Source organism: Ptiloglossa arizonensis, chromosome 2, assembly GCF_051014685.1.
Source record: "Ptiloglossa arizonensis isolate GNS036 chromosome 2, iyPtiAriz1_principal, whole genome shotgun sequence".
Lineage (NCBI taxonomy): Eukaryota > Metazoa > Arthropoda > Insecta > Hymenoptera > Colletidae > Ptiloglossa > Ptiloglossa arizonensis.
This window is the reverse complement of record NC_135049.1, coordinates 22,002,438-22,022,308: the sequence shown is the minus strand read 5'-3', so window position 1 is coordinate 22,022,308 and position 19,871 is coordinate 22,002,438. Positions and strand designations below refer to the sequence as shown.

General features: G+C 42.7%; 1 protein-coding gene across 10 annotated transcripts in view; it reads left to right on the top strand.

Moving 5' to 3' along the window:
* The window catches only part of LOC143155171 (phosphatase and actin regulator 2), a 361,509-nt gene that overhangs the window by 311,353 nt on the left and 30,285 nt on the right, over positions 1-19,871 (top strand). For 9 of the 10 annotated variants that reach the window (XM_076327604.1, XM_076327600.1, XM_076327597.1 and 6 more), the window contains one exon: positions 17,498-17,710. The exons of the other annotated variant lie outside the window; for it this stretch is intronic. In XM_076327604.1, coding sequence (XP_076183719.1) covers positions 17,498-17,710 — 213 coding nt within the window. The remainder of the gene's footprint in view (positions 1-17,497; positions 17,711-19,871) is intronic. 10 annotated transcript variants of the gene reach the window in all.

Here is a 19,871-nt window from a genome sequence, read left to right as displayed (position 1 = left end):
GTTCTTGCAGCGTTGGACCGATCGTATCAGCAAAACCCCTTGGTGAGCGAAAGCTATGGCCGCTGAATCATCCCGCGGGGAATCCGCGCGAGTTTTCACTCGTTCGCGTTCAAGAACGTTATCGTTCCTTCCACTCGTACTTGATTATTCTCCAGCGCCACGACCCCCCCTCTCGTTTCTCATCGTCATTGGCCCTTTGACTCTTGATCTCTGCCGCTTCCGGGTACCGTTGTAATTTCACCCGTTGCTTTTAATAATAACCAAGAGCGCGTGTTTATCGTGTCCAAGATTGCACCGTGAAATGCAACGAAAGAAGGAAAAGGAGAAAACGATGAGAAATTAATGCGGGAGGAAGTAGAGAAATAAGTATACCTTGGGTACGAGGATGGAGTTGACAAACTACCTTGAAAGCAATATTATAAAAATGTAATAATATTGTATCGAACGAGAAGGGGAAGATACTGTAGCATCTCCTTGGGGATGGATCGTTTTGTACGGTGTAGTTGTTTATGTATCGAAAGCACTGTGTATACGACCATTGAGCATTTATTTATGTTTAGGACGTTGTCGAACCCGAATACCAGCCTTCTGTAAAACACATTTTACGAGTTTAACGGCATAAGGTAATTGTATAGACAGGAACTCGAGCTCGTGAAACCTGGTAGTTTTGCAACAGTGTCGGTTTGTATTATCGGGAGAATTATTTACGAATATGTGTATCCAACGGTGCAAACGAATGCATTGGATAATGTTACGAGCGAACGATCGAACGAATCTTCCATTCTTCGATTCAAAGATTAAGGAAAATACACGTCTAGTAATATTTCAGTAATTTCAAATCCTTTCGATAATTTTTCACTATTTTCCACTACTGCGAATTAAAGTTTCGTTTGTTATCAAATCCACCGTGTCCCTCTCCGGAATAAACGTAAATTCTAAAATGACGCGATCGTTAACCCGGGATCATCCACGAAAACAAATCGATCGAACTAAGGACTCACTGAAATCGATTACAACGTGAATTTACGAACCTGAACCCAGATAATCGATTACAAAAGGTTTCAGGAATAAATTAGCACGATTCGAGTTCGAATTCCACATTCTCCTCCCCGCGAATCGTTGCGTTTTTATCGAGTTTCGTTCCACGAACGAGGGGATCCAGAAGATTTTGGTAGAGAGAGAAACAAAAAAAAAAAAACGATGAAACACGGGAACAATTTACTCGGTTTTCAATGATGCAACGTGTACGGAACCGTGGGCGTAATGAAAGATGTATCGGAAACCGGACGGGGGTTTCGATGGCTGCCATAAATTGCTTCGTACCAAACGAAAGCATCTTTTACAACACGAGGCGGCGCACATCAAAGCGATGGCCTACATTATTTCGCGCACCTGTGTACACGCGTGTGTACGTCTATACGTGTGCATGTACGTGTGTGTGTGTGTCTGTTCGTCCGATCCGTGCGCGCGGTTCTCTCGAAATGGATTCGCGATGGAGGGCGAAACGAGCGGGGAACTTCCAGTTGTGTGTGCGTATGTTTCTTTCATTTTTTTTCTTTTTCTTTTTTTTTTGTTTTCACTGATTTCGAAAAATGGAAACGCGCGGCATGTAAATCGATTATATTCTTTTCGACGAATAGGGAATTCTGTTAGCCAGTCTTTTTCTCGTCTTCAAAAGGTGGTTCGCGAACGAGGTCGCGTGAAAAAGTGGGTCGTGCCAACCAGCGAGAATTGTTTCGCGAAATTTGTTCGAATGGGGCGCCATTTTACGTTGGCGCAACTATTCGTGGATTAATCTCGTGGAGGTAACGCGAACTTGCGTATTTTTTGAAACGGTTCCCCCACCCCCGACGTTGAATGCACGCCTTCCAAACGGGATACATTCTTTCGCGTTGCTCTCGACACCAGCCGGTATTTTCCACGGTTAGGAACTTTGAAATGTAACGTTCGCAACGTGGCTCGTACGATCCGCGATCGATCGATACTTGGAACACTCTTGGGAAAATTATTCCGTTTAACTCGATCCTTTCGTAGAACTGGAAAAATGTTCACGCGCGTGAGAACGCATCCACTCGAGGTAAATTTCTACGGATTTGTTCGTCGCGATGAAAAAAAAAGAAAAAAGAAAGCAACGTAGAATTTCTTTCTCTGGTCTTGGGAATAAATTTAGCCGCACTTACGTCACTGTTCAACGTAACAGTTCACGTAACGTTTCCAAAGCTTTCGATCGATGTAGTTCCCGCTTCGTGAACCGAATTCGGGTAAAATTATAGAAACACGGACGCGTATTGGTTCACTTGACAATGGTACGGAATAGAAATAATGTAGAAAAATTGATACAATTTCTAATAAACTCGAACTAATGTACAAATACCTGCAGATAATCGCGTCGAATCCCAAGAAACGAATAAATCGACTCCGTCCACCTTCGCTGGTTGCTTTCGTGCCTTTCCCATCTAGAAATATACCCACACTTTGTAAAACGCTTCGTGCGTCTCGATCTTCCTAAATTGGGTTAACTGTGCACGAAAGATTCCTCCGATTAATCTACGAAACAAAATTGCAAACATTCATCCCCTCCTCGAGTTTCATACGTCACGGTACCTTTTTCCATCTTTGATGTTCCCAGTGGCCCTTAGCTTGTCCCCGCGTGAATACTAGGATACATTCTACACTTCGAACAAAAATATCAATCACTTCGTCCCAACTTTCCCGATTTCTAAAGAAAATTTCTAACCTGAAGTTTCACCGGGTTCGCGAAGACCCGAGCGTGACGAAACGTGGGTTAATCTCCCTCCTTATTTATTTCGTAACGCAATTGTGTTACCGTTTCGCGAGCTCTGACGGTTGTATAATGAAAGAAAGTGCACGAGAACTGTGGAGTAGCGAGGATAAGATCGGCCAGGAGCCAGATACTGGGTCATTTCGTTGGCTGAAAGCAATTACGAAAACTTCCGGTTTTTTGAAGGGTGACCGGGCTGGGTGAGAAGGGGGTGGGGGCGAAACCGCCGATAAACGGTCCCGAAGTTGCAGCTGCAACTGTTGTGCACCGAAACCCGCCCAGGGAAATAAGAGAACGAGCGAAAAAGAGGGTTGGTGCAGAGGGGGGGTGGGCGGTGCAGAAAAATCGGCGAAGCACCCTCGAAACTCGAGCGGACCGTAAACAATGCTGCTCCGTCGGATAACGTTGGCTTTTATTGGACGCGTTGCTGGCCCACTGATGCGAATCTGCAGGTTAGTATTATCGTTTGAACGGGGCACGACGAGGAGCAACGATCGATACGATCGTCCCACCTATTGTCGTACTTTCGGACGAGGGACGCGTCGCGACGCTGTTGTCGCGGAATAATTAAGGATTTCGTAGAAAAAATGTCGATCTCCAACGGGAGACGAATTCTTTATTACTTTCTTTTGTATTGCACTTTAATTGCGGTACCTTCGATCATAGATTCGTGTGGATCTGATCACGGGTCGAGACCGATCCGTCTCCTATGCGTCGATACGGTTTTTATATCTGTTCTTGTACCGAGTGTCCTGCGTTGTGCAGGGAGTGCGTCATTATGGGAACGGAAAGAGTCTCGTGAGTTGTTACGGGAACGTATGCAAATGGAATTTCGGTTATCAGCGGTCTGTCGTATGGAGTGTCGTGCGTTGTTACGGGAGCGGAAAGAGTCTCGTGCGTTGTTATGGGAACGTGTACGAAAAGGAATGTTATCTGTTTTTGGTAGGGTTATACTGTCGTGTTTCATTCCGCGGCGACGAAACTTCGCGGGTGAGGATACCTTTGGATTTCCTACGATAAGAAAAACACATTGGTAACGAACATAACGCGCGATTTCGTCGAGATCGAATCACGTAGAAATACAATCGAGAGACTAGCTAGCTTCGTCGAATTTCTGAATCGTAAATTGAGAGACTTGGTACTACTGGTTTTTATAGAATTTGGAATTTGAGAGGTTTAGGAGACTTGGATGAGGAAAACTGGGGGAACGATAGGGTGAATTTATCAAACGTGAAGGACTTATCTTGTAAAAGTTACGCAGGGTAGGGAAGTTGTGTAAATCTTTACTCGTGGTCTTAGTTTTGGGGAAATTCTCAGTGACGATGGTTCAAGGGATTTTCTATTCAAAAAAAAGAAATGGGGAGTGAAGAGGTGAATTCATCGAACGTGGGAGATCTGATCTGCGGAAAGTTGAACCAGGAAGGTTATTTAGATTCAGAAATCGTAAATTGTCTATTTGTATTAATAGTTTTCGGTAGAGACAATTTGAGGGATTTTCTTTTTGAGAAGTAGAAACGATACAGAGGCGTGAACTTGTCGAGCGCAACAGTCTTACCTTGTAAGATTGAACGAGAAAGGAAAGCTACGTAGTTTTAGCAGTCGTGAATTGTTGATTCGTACTACCTGTTTGCAGCATCGCGGCGCTGAAGGTTTGAAGCTGCTTCTTCTTTAGAAAAAGAAATGAGAATAAAATAATCGTAGAAAGAAAACGTATATATTTATCGAAAATTATTCATCCGTGTTACTAGGGTTTTTACAGCGAAAGGATCATTCCTTTACAACGAAATGGAAACTAGACTGGGAGCAACGAAAGGAAAAAAAAACAAGAAACAATTTCTGAAGTGTAAACTATTGACCCGTGTCAATATATTTCGCTAAAAATATCTCTAAACGGGATTCTTATAAAATGAAAGAGAAGTACAGCAACGATAGAGGGCGAGTAAACGCGAAGTTGTTGCTAAGATAATTTAATTTAAAAATAATCGAACACGGACCCTTAAAAATCCGAAATTATCGACTCGCGTTAATAGTTTGCGCACGAATACGAAACATTTCGAACCATTAACGGTGTACACCGGCTTAATTTCCTACAGTGACCCATCCGAATTTAGTAGAAAACAATAACGTTTCGCGGTTTGCTTAATACCGATACAATTATAATTTCATTTAATTATCCACAACGATTTAATGAAGCAGCAATGTAAACGAGAAATCGATAGAATTCTTCCAAACGGTGTTGTTGTACAATCCATTTGAGCAATACGGAACGAAATCGTATTAATAGTTATCGATAAACCGATATACTCTGCGACTAATTTTATCGAACACTCCGATGCACGACGATCGGAGAAAATTATCCATAAACTCGTTTCCTCTTTTCGTCCGTGAAAATCCGTTTCTCAAATATTTTCAAGTCGAAGAGTATCGTTGACGCGAAACTTAAATATAACTAACTCGGTAATTGCAATGAATCTCAATTCGAATTCGCGAGAAGAAACATACATTGCGATCATATCTTAAATCGAGCATATTGATAGTACACGATTGAACTTTCCGAGCGCAATTGGCGCAAATTTTAAACGAAGAAGAATTTTAAAAGATTCGCTTCCGAAGCATCGTTAAAACGTACTTGGAACGTCCCCCGTGTATCCTGTTCCGGTATTGTTTAAATTGAACTCGTAACGCGGCGTACGTTCACTTGGAGAAGGACGAAGCGTTTCCGGGCGTGCCGTGTTTTCTATTTCGTTCTTGCAAGGGATCACGACTCGGTGGTGTCGAGAAACGTGTCTAACGGTCCTCTAAACACCTCGAAAATAAACGATCCAGCACCGCCGCAATTTCACGTCGCTCCTCCTTTGTTCAATTTCGAGCGTCTCTTTGGCCGAAAATAACGGTCCCGGTTAGCTCGTGCGTGGCGACTGGTGATTCCAATTTCGCGCGTGCCGCCGAAAGACAGAGGAGACCATTGTGCCGTGAACGTGTTTCCAATCCATAACACCACGGACACGTGTCACAGTCTACGCTCGACGTGAACGAGCGTTGTTCGTTCCCTCGAGGAGAACTCGCGATCCAGCTTCGAGAATTCTCGTCTCGTTTCGCGGGGACCGAGTCGAGTCTTCGCGCGCTAATCGACCGTTTACGAAGCTATCCGTGAAAACGATTACGTTACGATATTAATGGAAACTGTGAACGATACGTGAACGATACGTGAACGAGACGTGAACGTCACCTCGGAGACGTCACAATCGCCCCGATCGTGAAGGATAAACTTCTGATCGGTGGAAATTGACGAGAATGGGTGATCTTTCGATTACGGGAACTCTGGGTGGGAATTCACGATCACGAAAGTTACGTTTAATTACACTTCGATTGTGAAAATCGGGAGAGACGAGTGATCTTTCGATCGCGATAACGCGTCGATCGACGAACGCGTTCGAAATTCACGGAAACGATGAGTCCGAGTCGCCTCGTGAGTTTGAAAATCGTGGAAAGTAGGAAGCCAGGTTCTTGATTATGAACATTGGAGAGAACGGGTAGCTTTTTGATTATGGTAATCCAGGGGGGAAATGGGTAAGCTTTTGATTATGGAGATTGGGAGAATAGGTTACCTTTTGATTACGAGAACCGGGAGAGATCATACGTAACTTTTCGATTATGAAAGTTACGGTAACTCTTCGATTACGAAAACTCGAGAAAATGGGTAATCTTTTCGTTATAATAATTAGAGAGAATAGTAGACTGAAACAGAGCGGAAGAGCGATCGTTCGATTTTGATTATCTTACCTCGAAATTCGTCAATCATTGTTTGTAATGTATTCCAAGACCGAGCAAGTGTTGGAAACTTTATAGCGTTCTGTTCCAAATCACGCGAAACAAGTTGCATCATTGTGTAGCATCGAAGAGTAGAGAAGAGAAAAAAACAACAATTGTAACTTTACAATCATCGAGCCAGGATACGAATTGAAGCTTCTCGACCCGATCGATCTCAACTCCTGTAAAGTCTCCGAATTTAATAAACCGTATAGAAGAAAAGTTACATTATGCTACTGGGCTTCCAGTGTCGGTGGACGGTGAAATTTATGCATCGTCCTCGGAATTCTCGACCACGGAAGAAACACGCGTGGAATTATTTATATAATTTAACGGGCGCGTGGATGGCGCGGGGGAACGCGTCGCTGAACTTTCTGTCGTCGATAATTTTCCCAAACCACGTTGCCCCGTATTTTTCCGGTATTTTCAGGCGCGACCGTGCCTGAAATAATTTGCAATGAACCTCCGTGTGCCCCTCTTCCGACCATCTCCGACCACGCTCGTTAAACGACCTCATTTATTATGCACCGGTTCCTCCCTGCATATTGTGTCACCGACATAATCCACCGCGACGGGCTCTCTCCGTTACCTCGGCGAAAGAACCGTTTTCGCGCGAGCGAGGCAAAAAAAAAAAAGAAAAAAAAAGGAAAAAAAGAAAAAAAAAGAAGAAAATGTTCGCCTAGGAGACGTCGAATTTGCGTTTCGAGGAACGAGCGGTTGTTATTTATGCGCGACGACGCCGCGAGGCGTTCGTTATAGCGATTGAACGGAGCCCGCGGCCTAACGACGTTGATCGAGATGAATTTTTCACGCGGCTTTCGACGTTTTTCGATCGATTCGAACGACTCGCTTGTTGACAGTTGTCAAGTGACATTTCTCGTTGTTCGATCGTTAGCTATTGTTCGATCAACGAACGAATTTACGGATAAATCGGCGCCAATTTTTCCCGCGATCCTGACCAACGAACCGGTTCGGTCTCGTTAACACCGAACGATTTTTATTGAATTTTTGTTCGAAAGGTGAATAATATCGATGCGTGAAATTTTCTCGTTTGAAGGGGAGAGATTTTTCAAGTTGCTGGAGAATATTTGTAATGTTTTCCTTGTCCAGGAGCAAAGGATAGATGCAGTGGATTAAGCGAGTAGAGAGTGACGATCGGTGGTCAGACACTCGGTGGAGTTCTTTCTCTTTTGGAGTATTTTTGAAAGATGTCGTTGGAGCATTTTGTGAGAACATTGTTAAATTGCGCGAAAGTTGATTAAATAATAGCGTAGAGCGCGGTAAAGAGTGGGATTTAGGAATAGTTTGTAGCTTCTATCCTAATGTGGAAAGTAACACAAGTTGCATCGAGAATAATATTCAAAGGTTGGTATCGATCTTAGGGATATTCGAATATCGTTCGAGTTACGCATAATGATTAACTAATTGCGTTATTCGAAGGTAAGAAAATGCACGGTAACCAGGTTGTGAAAAAATTCCACGAGTATCGATCGTAAAATATTGTACAGCTACCTGATGTAATTACCTCCTTCGATGCAATTATCTTACCGTTGAGTCGAGCAACGGCAGGAAGAAATGGATATCGAATGAAAATTGTTAAGTGGCAATGGACGAAGACGGGGAACGGTTAAAACGAATAACTAGAATATCGAGTAATCGCAGGTAGCTATATCCGGCTGTAATTTCTATTTTCTGTCCGGTAAGTGTAGAAGAATCGATTGGATAAAAATAGGGGAAGTATAACACGATACAGCGAAACTTAAATAACCGTCGATGGGCGTTCTAGTTTTTCCGATAATTATATCTCTCCGTGTAAGGGTCCGTGAGTTTCTATCGTCCTTCGAGCGAGAATATGTTCCACGAATTGCGTCGAGTGTACGAGGATTCGTCCGTGAATTGTTGCAATCTTCCGAACGAAATACGCGCAACGAACGATGACAAATGTCTTCGGAACTCCCGCGAGTGAATTGTTACGATCTTTCGAAGGAAAATACATTAAAGGGACCGTGACAAATGTTCAAGAGCCGGTCCGTGAGTCGTTACAATCCTACGTGTTAAATATATTCGATGAATCGTGACAGATAACCTGGTACGCGTACGCGAATTGTTGGAATCTTCCAAACGAGATATATATTGTAGAAATTGTGAGAAATGCCCGAACAGAAGGTTATTCAGGAATTATGACCGGTCTCTGGGAACGTTTGGCACGTGTCACCGAAATGTCTCGCGACACGTGAAACGAGTAGCGGATGCGTGCAGGTGCGTAAGCGTCGATGCACTCGATGCTCGCACAGGTTTCTGCACTTGGCATAGAAAACCCGAGCGGAATGCGACTCGAGCAACAACTGCGCGAGTCAATGTTGGCACACGTAGGAGCCTCTGTTCCGAACCGTAGAGAAAGGTGTTGCATCGGCTACGCTGCGGTTCGTGAATTATTTCGGTCGTGTTTCTTACCGCCCGCGACAGATTTATATACGCGATCGCCGCGGCTGGATCGTTCGAACTGTTCGAACTCGAATTTCGCGTTCCACTCGCGAACGTTGAACCCCGATCCTCGATGACTAAACAACGTAAATTCTCGCTAAGCCAGACCCGAGTGCGGGTAAACGTACAATTTACGCAGAACTTGGAAAGATAAATCTGGCCGCACGATCGAGACAAGAAATACTAATAACCGTATAAAGGAAACTAATATCTGTTGCAAAGCTTGTAGGGAAAAAGCACGAAAATCGTTGCTAACGAGGACGAATTTGAAGAGAAACAAAATTTAATGTGTACAGGGAATTTATCCGGATCTCGGTACAGATGAAAGTATATAGAATTGCGAAAGAGTATAATAAACGAAAAGAGTGTCAACGCGAAGGAATTGGTTGTTGCTTCGAAATCTTGGGAAACGATGGTTTGCCAAGTACAATATTTGCACTTGGAGAACCATTGTCCTTCGTGTGCTCGAGGACGTTGCACGGAAGTGCGAGAACGTTGAATGGAAAATTGTTAAAAATGTACAAGAGCGATAGGAGCGAACACGAGCGCAAGAGATCGAAATTACGTATTGTTTTTCGGAGGTGTTGTTCGCGATGAATTCATCATCGACGAAACACAAAGCTCGTTTAACGCCATTCCTCAACCGCGATTACTTACGTAAGTGCGAGCGATTTGGCGCCACGAGTTATTTACGCTGTAAAAATAAAGACCGAACACGCTCTAATTATACCGGCATTATTGTTCCGTCGGACAGTCTTTCTCGTTTTTCAGTGACGATAAACCGAACGCGCGTTCGAACACCGAAATTCTTCGCTCTCGTCCGATTGCGAGATCTTCGAGCAACGAGGGTCGAAAAAAAGTGAAAAAAAATTCACTGCGCGCGAAATGACACTCGAGAGCGTCAAAGCGTTTATTCGTCGTGCAGATAAAAGTTTCTTAATTTCCTCTCTTGCCGAGTATCTTAGTGTCTCGGTACACCTGGATCTCGAACATTGTACTTATCGTATTCTACGATTTAGATCTTCCGCGATTCGACTAAAGTTCGATAATACGAAGCGGAGAGAGCTTCTGGTTATTTTTACAACGAGGTTGACACTAGTGGCCAAAATTAGAGGACAATTATCGTAACGAGCACGGAGAATCGGAACTAGTGTTACGAATCGTGCACGTTACAATGTAACAATAACCATCGAGCGATGAATTACGATTGCTGTAACGTAACGCGATGTTGCAACTATATTTTGAATTAATAGTAACCGAATACAAAGGTGTCAGTGAATGTACAATTAAAGGGAAATTGGCAATTGGTCGTTGACCGAACAACCATAAATAGTTTGACAGTTATTCTCGGAGCTGTTACCGCGTTGATTGCCACCCGCGTATAGAGTACGCAATTATATTTAATTTCGTTTTTTCTTTATTAGAGAACATAGAGAGTGTGTGTTTATTTGACGTTTCCGCGTGAAATTTAATTCTCTCTGAGATTTATTTGAAACGACTCCTGCGATATTTTCAAACAACGGATTTACCTGTATCGGAGGCACCAACATTCTACAAGGGATAAATATCATTATTAACGGACCGATTTTTATATCGACTTAATGATTAAAGCGTGATCAGAGATTTTGCCCGATTATAATACCTTCCTTTCCCTATCTACATTTGGAAAAATGAAAATTGATACAAAGATCGGATCGTAGCGATACACATCCTTAATTTACAACCACTTTACGACAAAATTTTCTAAATTTTGCAAGATCACAATACATCGAACCGAATCGAAACTTAAAAGTTTGTACAAAGATCAATTTCATCGACTCTCTGTAGTAACATCTCTCCTCTTAATTTATAACATACTCCTCCGCAAAAAAATTGCTCGACGTTTCGCTTTTAATATTTTCCATCCATGTCTACAAATCGAGAAGTAAAAACGTCTACAAAGATCAATTTCGTCGTTCCTCTGTAGTAATTATATCATGAAATAACTTAAATATTTCATTAATTTATTTTTTCCCTAAAATAAAATCAAAAATATACTTTAAAAATAATCTTATCTTCTTAAATTACTCAATATTCATAATATTTTTATTAATTTTCAATACATCAATTGTATAAACTCAAATGTGCAATTTAAAATTTTCATTAAATTATAAAAAGTAATATTAAAAATTCAAAATTCATATGTAAATTTACAGTTTACTCCTTTTTCAGGCATAATATTACTCTAAATAATCCTTAATGCTTAATTTATAACATATTCCTCCGCAGAAAACTTGCTCGACGTTTCGTTTTCAACACTTTCCACCCCGTGTCTACAAATCGAGAAAAACGTCTACAAAGATCAATTTGTAACACATTCCACCGCAAAGGAAATCCCCCAATGTTTCCAGTATAGCATTTTCCATCCAGTGTCTACGAATCGGGAAGTAGAAATGGAAGGAAAAAGTCCAACCTCGATTTTTCACCGCTCTGATTTCCAAAGGGGGCTAAAAGATCGCGAAGGGGTCAGTGTGCGCGTCCTTCGATTAAATCAAGCCCGGGAGATTTCGCGTCGAAAGCGCGTCGGGTTGTCTCCGCGGCAGCTAATGACAACGTGGAATCTGGGGTAACGAGGGACGCGCGCGTCGAGAAGGTCGGCGTCGGTGCTGGTCGCGCAATCCGTCCAACGTTTCTCGTCTATTTTCAGCCGTGGTTGGGTTTCTAGTTTCTAACAGTCCCGTCTGTGCGTCCCGTGTATGCGGAACGACGCTCGCGTACGCGACAATCGAGCGAGAGGTCCGCTGCGATCGGCTTGGAATTCTTAGTGGAATCCCCGCGAAATCGATTCTCGACGATCGTGACACACTCAACGGATCCTCCACGCCGTACCGCGGTTACCTATGACGCGAAGGGTTAGCTTCCTCGTAAAACTAGACGCGAGGCGCGGCTTCCGAGAAGGTGAGAAAACCATGACGTTGAAAAATTGACCGCTCGGGAAAACGTTCCATAGAATTTTTACCGAAAGATATAGACCTTCGAGTCGCGAAACCCATAGACACGTTCGAAACGATGCAAAATTCGAAATACAAAAATCGAATCCTCGGACAAAGAGAAACTTTGATACTCTCTCTTTGGAAGAATAGAAGCACGATGATACAATTTTTGTCGCACGATACGGAAATCGTGAACGAAAGAGGAAAGTATCCAGTGAAAGAAGGTAGAAACGAACGCGTACGAGGATAAAAATAAAAGTGTATTCGCGTCTACGATTAGTAATACATTCGCACTTGGAAACGGTCGAGTTCACCAAATAACGAAATATTCGCGTTACTATTTACAAAGTCTCGTAATTTTCCGAACAATGGTCGCCACGGTGGAAAATCTCTATCCCGTGTGGATGCTAGAGTTATATTTAGGTCGTACAGTCATTCGAAGTCACCCGTACGCGATTGCTCCGATTCTTGAATAATTCCTACGTAATTAATTTCTTTCGTGCAAGCGAGACTCGCTTCGCGACATCGAAATTACACGGTACGTTCGTGGAAATTATCGATCGAAGATTTTCGGAGTGTGGAGATTAGTTTTGTGGATATCGATTCGGTTTCGTTCGGTTCGAAAAAAAGAAAATTGCTTGAACTTCGAAAACAGGGAAATTGGAACTATCGACTCGGTGACGATATTCTACGGAATTCGCGGGAAATTTTTCCGCGTGCCCGCACGGTTTTCCCTTCCGAAATATCTTCAACGCGAAGGTTTTCCCGCAGGGGACCGTCAGGCAGACTCGACCTTCGGTCCCTCGACATTGTTGACGTTATTAGTAACGCCACGTCGACGGCCCGCTTTCGGCATTCCATTGGCGCTTATCCAAGCGGACGTCGAGGAACTCCGTGGAAAATCCGACGAAGGCGTGTATCACGCTATTCACGAGCCGACGAAAATCTCATTTCGCGCGGCGATCCGTCACCAACGCGAACGATCTCGTTTCTCCTCTGGAAATCCACGCGGACACGATTCTCGGCCCCCCTCTCACCCCCCAAACCGTACAGACAGGCTCGATAATTACCCTCTCGTCGTTTCGATCTCTCTTAAACACGCTGCACGAATTTTTATACTTCATCCTCGGGGAAAAAAAAGGATTTTCGGGTAGTTGCTTTCCAAGATGGGAAAAGTAAACGGAGAAAAATTAATTTGTACATATTAGAAACGTGTACGAAGAAGAGATTTTCGTACGGGTTTTGTCTCGTTACGGTGGAATATTTCACGAAGAATTGCAAGTATCGAAAATTGTGTTGTAGGATGGTTAGGGAGAAAGATCATTTTTTTAGTTTTATAGCTAAATGTAAGAACATTTTCGTACCATGGATTGTAGCACGAGATATTCCACCGTCTCGAGGTAAAATACACACCCTGTATCGCCAAGTGAGACACTATGGAGTGTAAGGTTAAGGACACGAGGATTCACGCTGCGAACGTAAGTGAAACGAACGAGTATTCCATAAAAGTTGACACACCATGGGTGCTTTTAAGGATGATGGACTACATTTTTTTCTTTCTTTTCTTTTTCGAGAAAATGGACCTCGTTTTCTCCGCGTTTCGCCTGTTACGACTGTTGAGCCAATAGTAAAATTTTTATGCAAATTGACCCAATATTTCGCAATCTTCTCGCGCGGTGCAAATGAATTTTCTGTGCAGGTCGAAGGAAATAATACGCACAAGTTTAGAGAGTGTTCTTAATTACAATTTTATCTTTTCATATTCCTGGAATATTTGTTTTCGATCGTTTATTCAACTTTATTTAACATCGTATATAAATTGACAATTGGGCACGGTGTTTCTCCAGAATTTATTCTCGATTCTTTGCAAAGGAGATACAAAATTAACGTATATCGGGGCTAGAATCGTACGGCTTGAAATATCGGATTAATTTACGTACAAATTTTTACTTTGGTTTAAACATACTAATGGACGATAAACGACGAAACGTAAGTCGATCTTCCCGAAAGAATAAAGCTCGTCTTTCTTAATATTCCCAAGGGTGTGCCAAATTTATTTAGCAATTATACGAGCGATTTGCGTCGCGTTTGTAATAACTGCCAGGTGTACGTGTATACCAATGACACTCGATTCGTTAAAATGTTTGATCCTCGTTTCGCTAAGTCCGTTAAGCGCAAAGATAGAAGCCGACCTTCCCGTGCGTTCTCGTTGGTGCAACTTACACGAGTTGCAATTAAATCCCACCCAAATCCTCCGTGTTGGTTGTCAGCTCTTCTCTCGTACCCCTCCCCTGTGCGACTTACACATCGGTAACGATTTGGATTCGAGATGTTCCTTCGGTACGAATTGTTCGAGATTTAGAGGGTTCCGAAGCGGGAGGGAGGAGCCAAGAGCAGGAACAAGGTTTAGGAAATTGTGTTTCCGAACGAGACGCGAATTTGGAAGCTAAGATGGCGTTTAGATGACGCAGGATCCGAATGACGCAGAGACAGGCCTAGTCGGAATAGAAATATGCGTCTAGAAGAATGTGCCCGTGTTGATCTATTACGTAAGAAACAACGCTATTTTTAAGATGGTCGTTCTTGCCTCTGATTACTATACATTTCCAAGAACCTCGTCACGCTCCGAACGTCTTTAATGAGAAACGAAATCCTTCGTCGAGTATCGAACCAATTCTCACAACAGAACCCTTGGAACTTTCGAACCGTGAACACGTTTGAACTTGGATCGCTTTTCTTCCTTCTATTTTGATACAAAATTGAACTTTTGATCCTTTTCGAAATCTTCCAGTCCCTTTGGAACAATTTGCACGATGAGGTGAGAAGATGAGACATTGTTAATGCTTTGTATCCGTGTTCTATTTTTCTGTCGCTTCTCGTTGCAATTTTATCATCAAACGCATCTTTATCTAAGTGTTCTCTTGCACCTTTCGTACCTCGTTCGTGTATCAATGTTACTCGTTAATATTTCTTATGTTCCCCTTTCTTCGTCCCTTTGGGGGAAATATTTTTCCTGTCGAGAAAGAAGCCGGTATTTGAGAATTTTTTCCAACGATTCGCAACGTCCAATGTAAATTGTTGGTACATACATCAAAAGTAGATACTTGGAACAATATTTCTGTAAATTTTCATTAAAAAATTTCAATCTACACCGTCAAGTTGCAATACGAATTAGCAACCAGAGCACTTTGACCCGCTCCGTGGAAAAAATTGTATCTCCGTCGACGTTTCGAATTTCGGTCAAATATTTCGGTACGATGTTCTCGAAAGGTTAAACTCGAAGAAAGAGGAATTAAAAAAGAAAAACTTCGTTTTTTCCTTTACGTCGAGAGGCTGGGCTCTTAACATTGCACCGTCTGAAGGTTAAAATTCGGTTCTCGACAACGCAGCGTCCGAGAATTTTCGTTCGTCTATCTCTGGATGTTCGTGCATTTTGACAAATAAAAAGAACGCTTGTTTACCTTTGCTAAAAATCTCCTCGAGCGCAAAAGCGGCGATGTTAGTCATCGGTGACGTTCGACGCGCGACTATTCCACCCCCTCGATGAAGGATGACAAAAACAGAGCTTGACGCGAAGACGAAGGTGTGTATGGTCAACGATCTGGTCCCGCATCTGGCAACAGAATCGTCCGATTTATTTCTATCCGACGAAATCTCGTCCCGTGGCCGCATGACGAATTCTTTCTTCCCCTTTTATATTCTTGGAGCTGAGCGCGTTTACACGTGCCCGAAATGGCCATTCAGACAACCTCTTATTACATTCATACTCCCGCGACACGCTTTCCTCGGCGTTGTTGAACTTTTAATTAGACACCAGAGGTCTGACGAAATCGTTAACCGTAACGTCATTCTATTCGTAGAGGATCGTAAACAACATTTTTGTCCTATCTATGAATTTAAACATCGCATGATTTTTATAAATAGACGCGACCGGTATTTAAAATAATTCCATATTACACCGATCCCGTGTAAGTGATTCCGAAGTGTACAAAGTACACAATCAAGTGAAAAATTCCCCGCTTCGCTGAAATGCAATTTAAACCATAAATATCGCTCACTACTCTCCGAGGATGTCTTTACTTTCGTTTCCAATTCTGTGAAATAGTATGTTACTTTTTAATGCTTTTAAAGCGAAGTACACGATTAATTAAGTAAAAAGTTCCTTCTTTCAGCGGGATGAAAATTAAACGAATATTACGATTTACCCTTTGAACGTTCGTGTATTTTCATTTCCAATTTCCGTGGAACACGAAAGCGTTTCCTTATTAATCGTTGTTTCCGTTTGTCGCGTAACCGTTTGGAATTTATCATTCGTGTACGAAACTTTTCTTCGACGTCGAAACAGGGAATGGTAACTGTCGGCGAGAAAGAGTTGGAAAATTTGAAAATCGATAGATTTGTTCCCGTTTGTATTCATAGTGACGCATAAGCGTCGCAATTTGTATCTCTCTGCTCCCTGTATGTAGCGAAGATAATCTCGCGGACAAAGTGGACGTGGAACAAACGCCCACGCGCGTGGTTTTTTAAACCGAAAACGGTGACAAACACAGCGAGGACAAGTCTAATCAGAACTAACGTCCTGTGCACAGCTCGTGCAATTTTTTCCCTGGCCAATAAAGCTCGCTACGGGAACGCTCGCGACGTAAATGGTAGTTTACGCGCGGTGATTCTAAACGCGCGAGCTTATTATCACCGTTCACGTGGACTCGCGAATTTCGAGCTACGGTGGAAAGGGTTAACGATTCGAGAACGAACACGGGGGAAAAAAAACGAGCGAAATCGTCACGAGTTTCACCGAGCTTTCTTCTCGCTGACGAACGAGACGAGAGAAACAAGCTACGCCCCGGGACGAGTACGTTATTTTCTACTTTTTTAAAAAGGTCGATAAAAGACGACGAAGCTCAATCCAGGAAGAAAGCGTCGTTTTAATTCTTAATTCCATTTCGAAATTCGTTCGAAGACTCTCGTCTCCCCACTCTGGAGCGGAAGAATTATTCAAAAGAAGAGAACTTGGGAACGGAACGACAGGTTCGGCAACTTCCACGCGTTCCTTCGAGTTCTTCGCGAATTTTACTCGATTGTGTAAATTAAATACGCTTTAAGAAACTGGAGAAGTAAAATAAAAACGCAAATACTGTTCCCCTGGCGACTATCCCCGAAAAATACGACTATCCGCTTCTCCGGGGACTGTACTCGAAACTACTCCCGAAGAGGGGACGAAATTTAGGGACGGAGAGTAAAATAGATTAAAATTAAGAACGATCGTTAAGGCGTACTTCTAGCTTTATAGCAAAGCTTGATATACAAAATTTTGTATACAAAATATAGAAAAGCTTATAGAAGTAAGAGGAAAATAACGAAATCGGTAAATGCTGGTCGCTCGCGATTCCCGGAACGTATTCACCGCCCCACTCTGACCGGTCTGGAATCTTTTTTTTTTCTGTTGCAGAGCCGAAGAAGGAAAAGACTGAACAGAGTGCAAATGGCGCGGTATCGCCGGGCGGTGAGCCCCAAGCGAATCAGGGCACGGCCACGACCGGTAACATGCCGATCTCGGCCGAACCCCCGAATTCAGGGGACCAGCAAAAGCCGTGTAGGCCTTACAACCTGGTATCCAGGGCGGTATCCAGGGATGTAGCCAGGAGACTGAAGTTGTTCGACAGTGAGTACAGTTTCATCCGTAGAAGGCAGATAGATTATTAATATCGGCGGTAGTCTCCGATGTTTTCACACTTGCCTTAAATTTAAACAATAGACAGGATTTACATGGATCGAGAGTTTAGGGCACCAAGTTAACTCGTGACGCACAGTTGGCGATATTGGAAAACGAATGTCGTACTCTGGTGAGAGTTAATTATACATTTGCGTAAGTGGAATGAATAGTAGGTTGGTCAATTCTTCGGAAATATTGGAAAATAAAGCCCAGTCGTGTTGGTCCGCGATTTAAAGATATTTCGATCGACGAATCAACATTCTATTCAGTTAGCTAGCGTCAAGAAGTATACGTACGCGTAGTGAAATAATGAGTCGTTGTTGAATCTTTCCAGTTTTTTCGGAAATAAGGCCCAGCCGTGTCGGTCCGCAATCTGAAGTTACTCCAATCGAAGTTTAATTTTAGATTTCATTGAATTACGGCTCAGAAGATAGACATAGTAAAGTGACAAGTAACGTACGGTTGAATCTTTCGAGTTCTTTCGGAAATAAGGCCCAGTCGTGTCGGTCCGCAATCTGAAGTTACTCCAATCGACGTTTAATTTTAGATTCCATTGAATTACGGCACAGAAGACAGACATAGTAAAGTAACAAGTCACGTACGGTTGAATCTTTCGAGTTTTTTCGGAAATAAGGCCCAGTCGTGTCGGTCCGCAATCTGAAATTACTCCAATCGACGTTTAATTTTAGATTCCATTGAATGACGACACAGAAGATAGACATAGTAAAGTGACAAGTCACGTACGGTTGAATCTTTCGAGTTCTTTCGAAAATAAGGCCCAGTCGTGTCGGTCCGCAATCTGAAGTTACTCCAATCGACGTTTAATTTTAGATTCCATTGAATGACGGCACAGAAGATAGACATCGTAAAGTGATAAGTCACGTACGGTTGAATCTTTCGAGTTCTTTCGAAAATAAGGCCCAGTCGTGTCGGTCCGCAATCTGAAGTTACTCCAATCGACGTTTAATTTTAGATTCCATTGAATGACGGCACAAAAGATAGACACAGTAAAGTGACAAGTCACGTACGGTTGAATCTTTCGAGTTTTTTCGGAAATAAGGCCCAGTCGTGTCGGTTTCTGTAAAGTTCTATGACGAAGCTGTGCACGTTATATTCCGATAGCACGGTGTCGAGGGAAACATACACTCTTGGCGAAAGCGATAGGTGTTCGATCATCGTTAAATTTTCAACTGCTACGATGAAACTTTCGAAACTGTTATCTTACGCATAGTCCCCGGATGGTGTAAAGTAGCTCGGTGATCTTGCACGCGAGACTGGCCGTGTCTCGTATATCGCGAGACGTAAAACTAAAATGATTCTAATAATTTTGCAGCTTACGACAGCTCGTTAACCGAGAATACCGCTTCGCGAATACATTCTGCGAAGCGAAAAGGTGGTCGCGCGAAAAGACCGCGAATTCCAGCAACGAAAGGATCGCGCGATGAAAAGAAAATGAACGATTAATAAAAGTGCACGCGGTCTGATAATTTAAATTGCGCGATATTTAAACGTAAAATTACATTCTCTTCGTTCTACGTTCCCCCGTACCGTGGAAAGAAATATTTTCCAATTTTTGCGGCATTTATATTTACCGCCCACTCGGGCTCCACCCGCAACAATGTTCTCCGTTTCTTGCGACAGAGTACAGACGATTGGTTGTAATCCCTCCAATGAAACGCGCTATGTCGACGCGAGAAAGCAGTAAAAATAATACTGTCAGCTTATACAGATTATCGGCTTTTCAGATTACGTCCATCCAACGCTGCGATTGAAATAATAGGTTCTGAATCGAGGGAGGGAAAAAAAATATAATATGTATATATATATATATATATTGAACGGTCGAACGACGAATAACCTGCGCGTTATATGGAAAACGACGTATCGATATTACAGCCTGGCGTTAAATCGCAATTTTACTATTATCAGAAAACTTTCAGCCAATTTAATCTCGCGATACTCGCTCGTTCCTCTTTTTTTCACAGCGGGATATTAAATTCCTACGAGCTCGCGTCGACGCGCAATATCCAAAAATTGTTGTCTCGTTCGTTAAAACGAAACCTAGTCAAGAATTATCGAGGAATCATCGATCGCTCGTGAGAAATTCTCC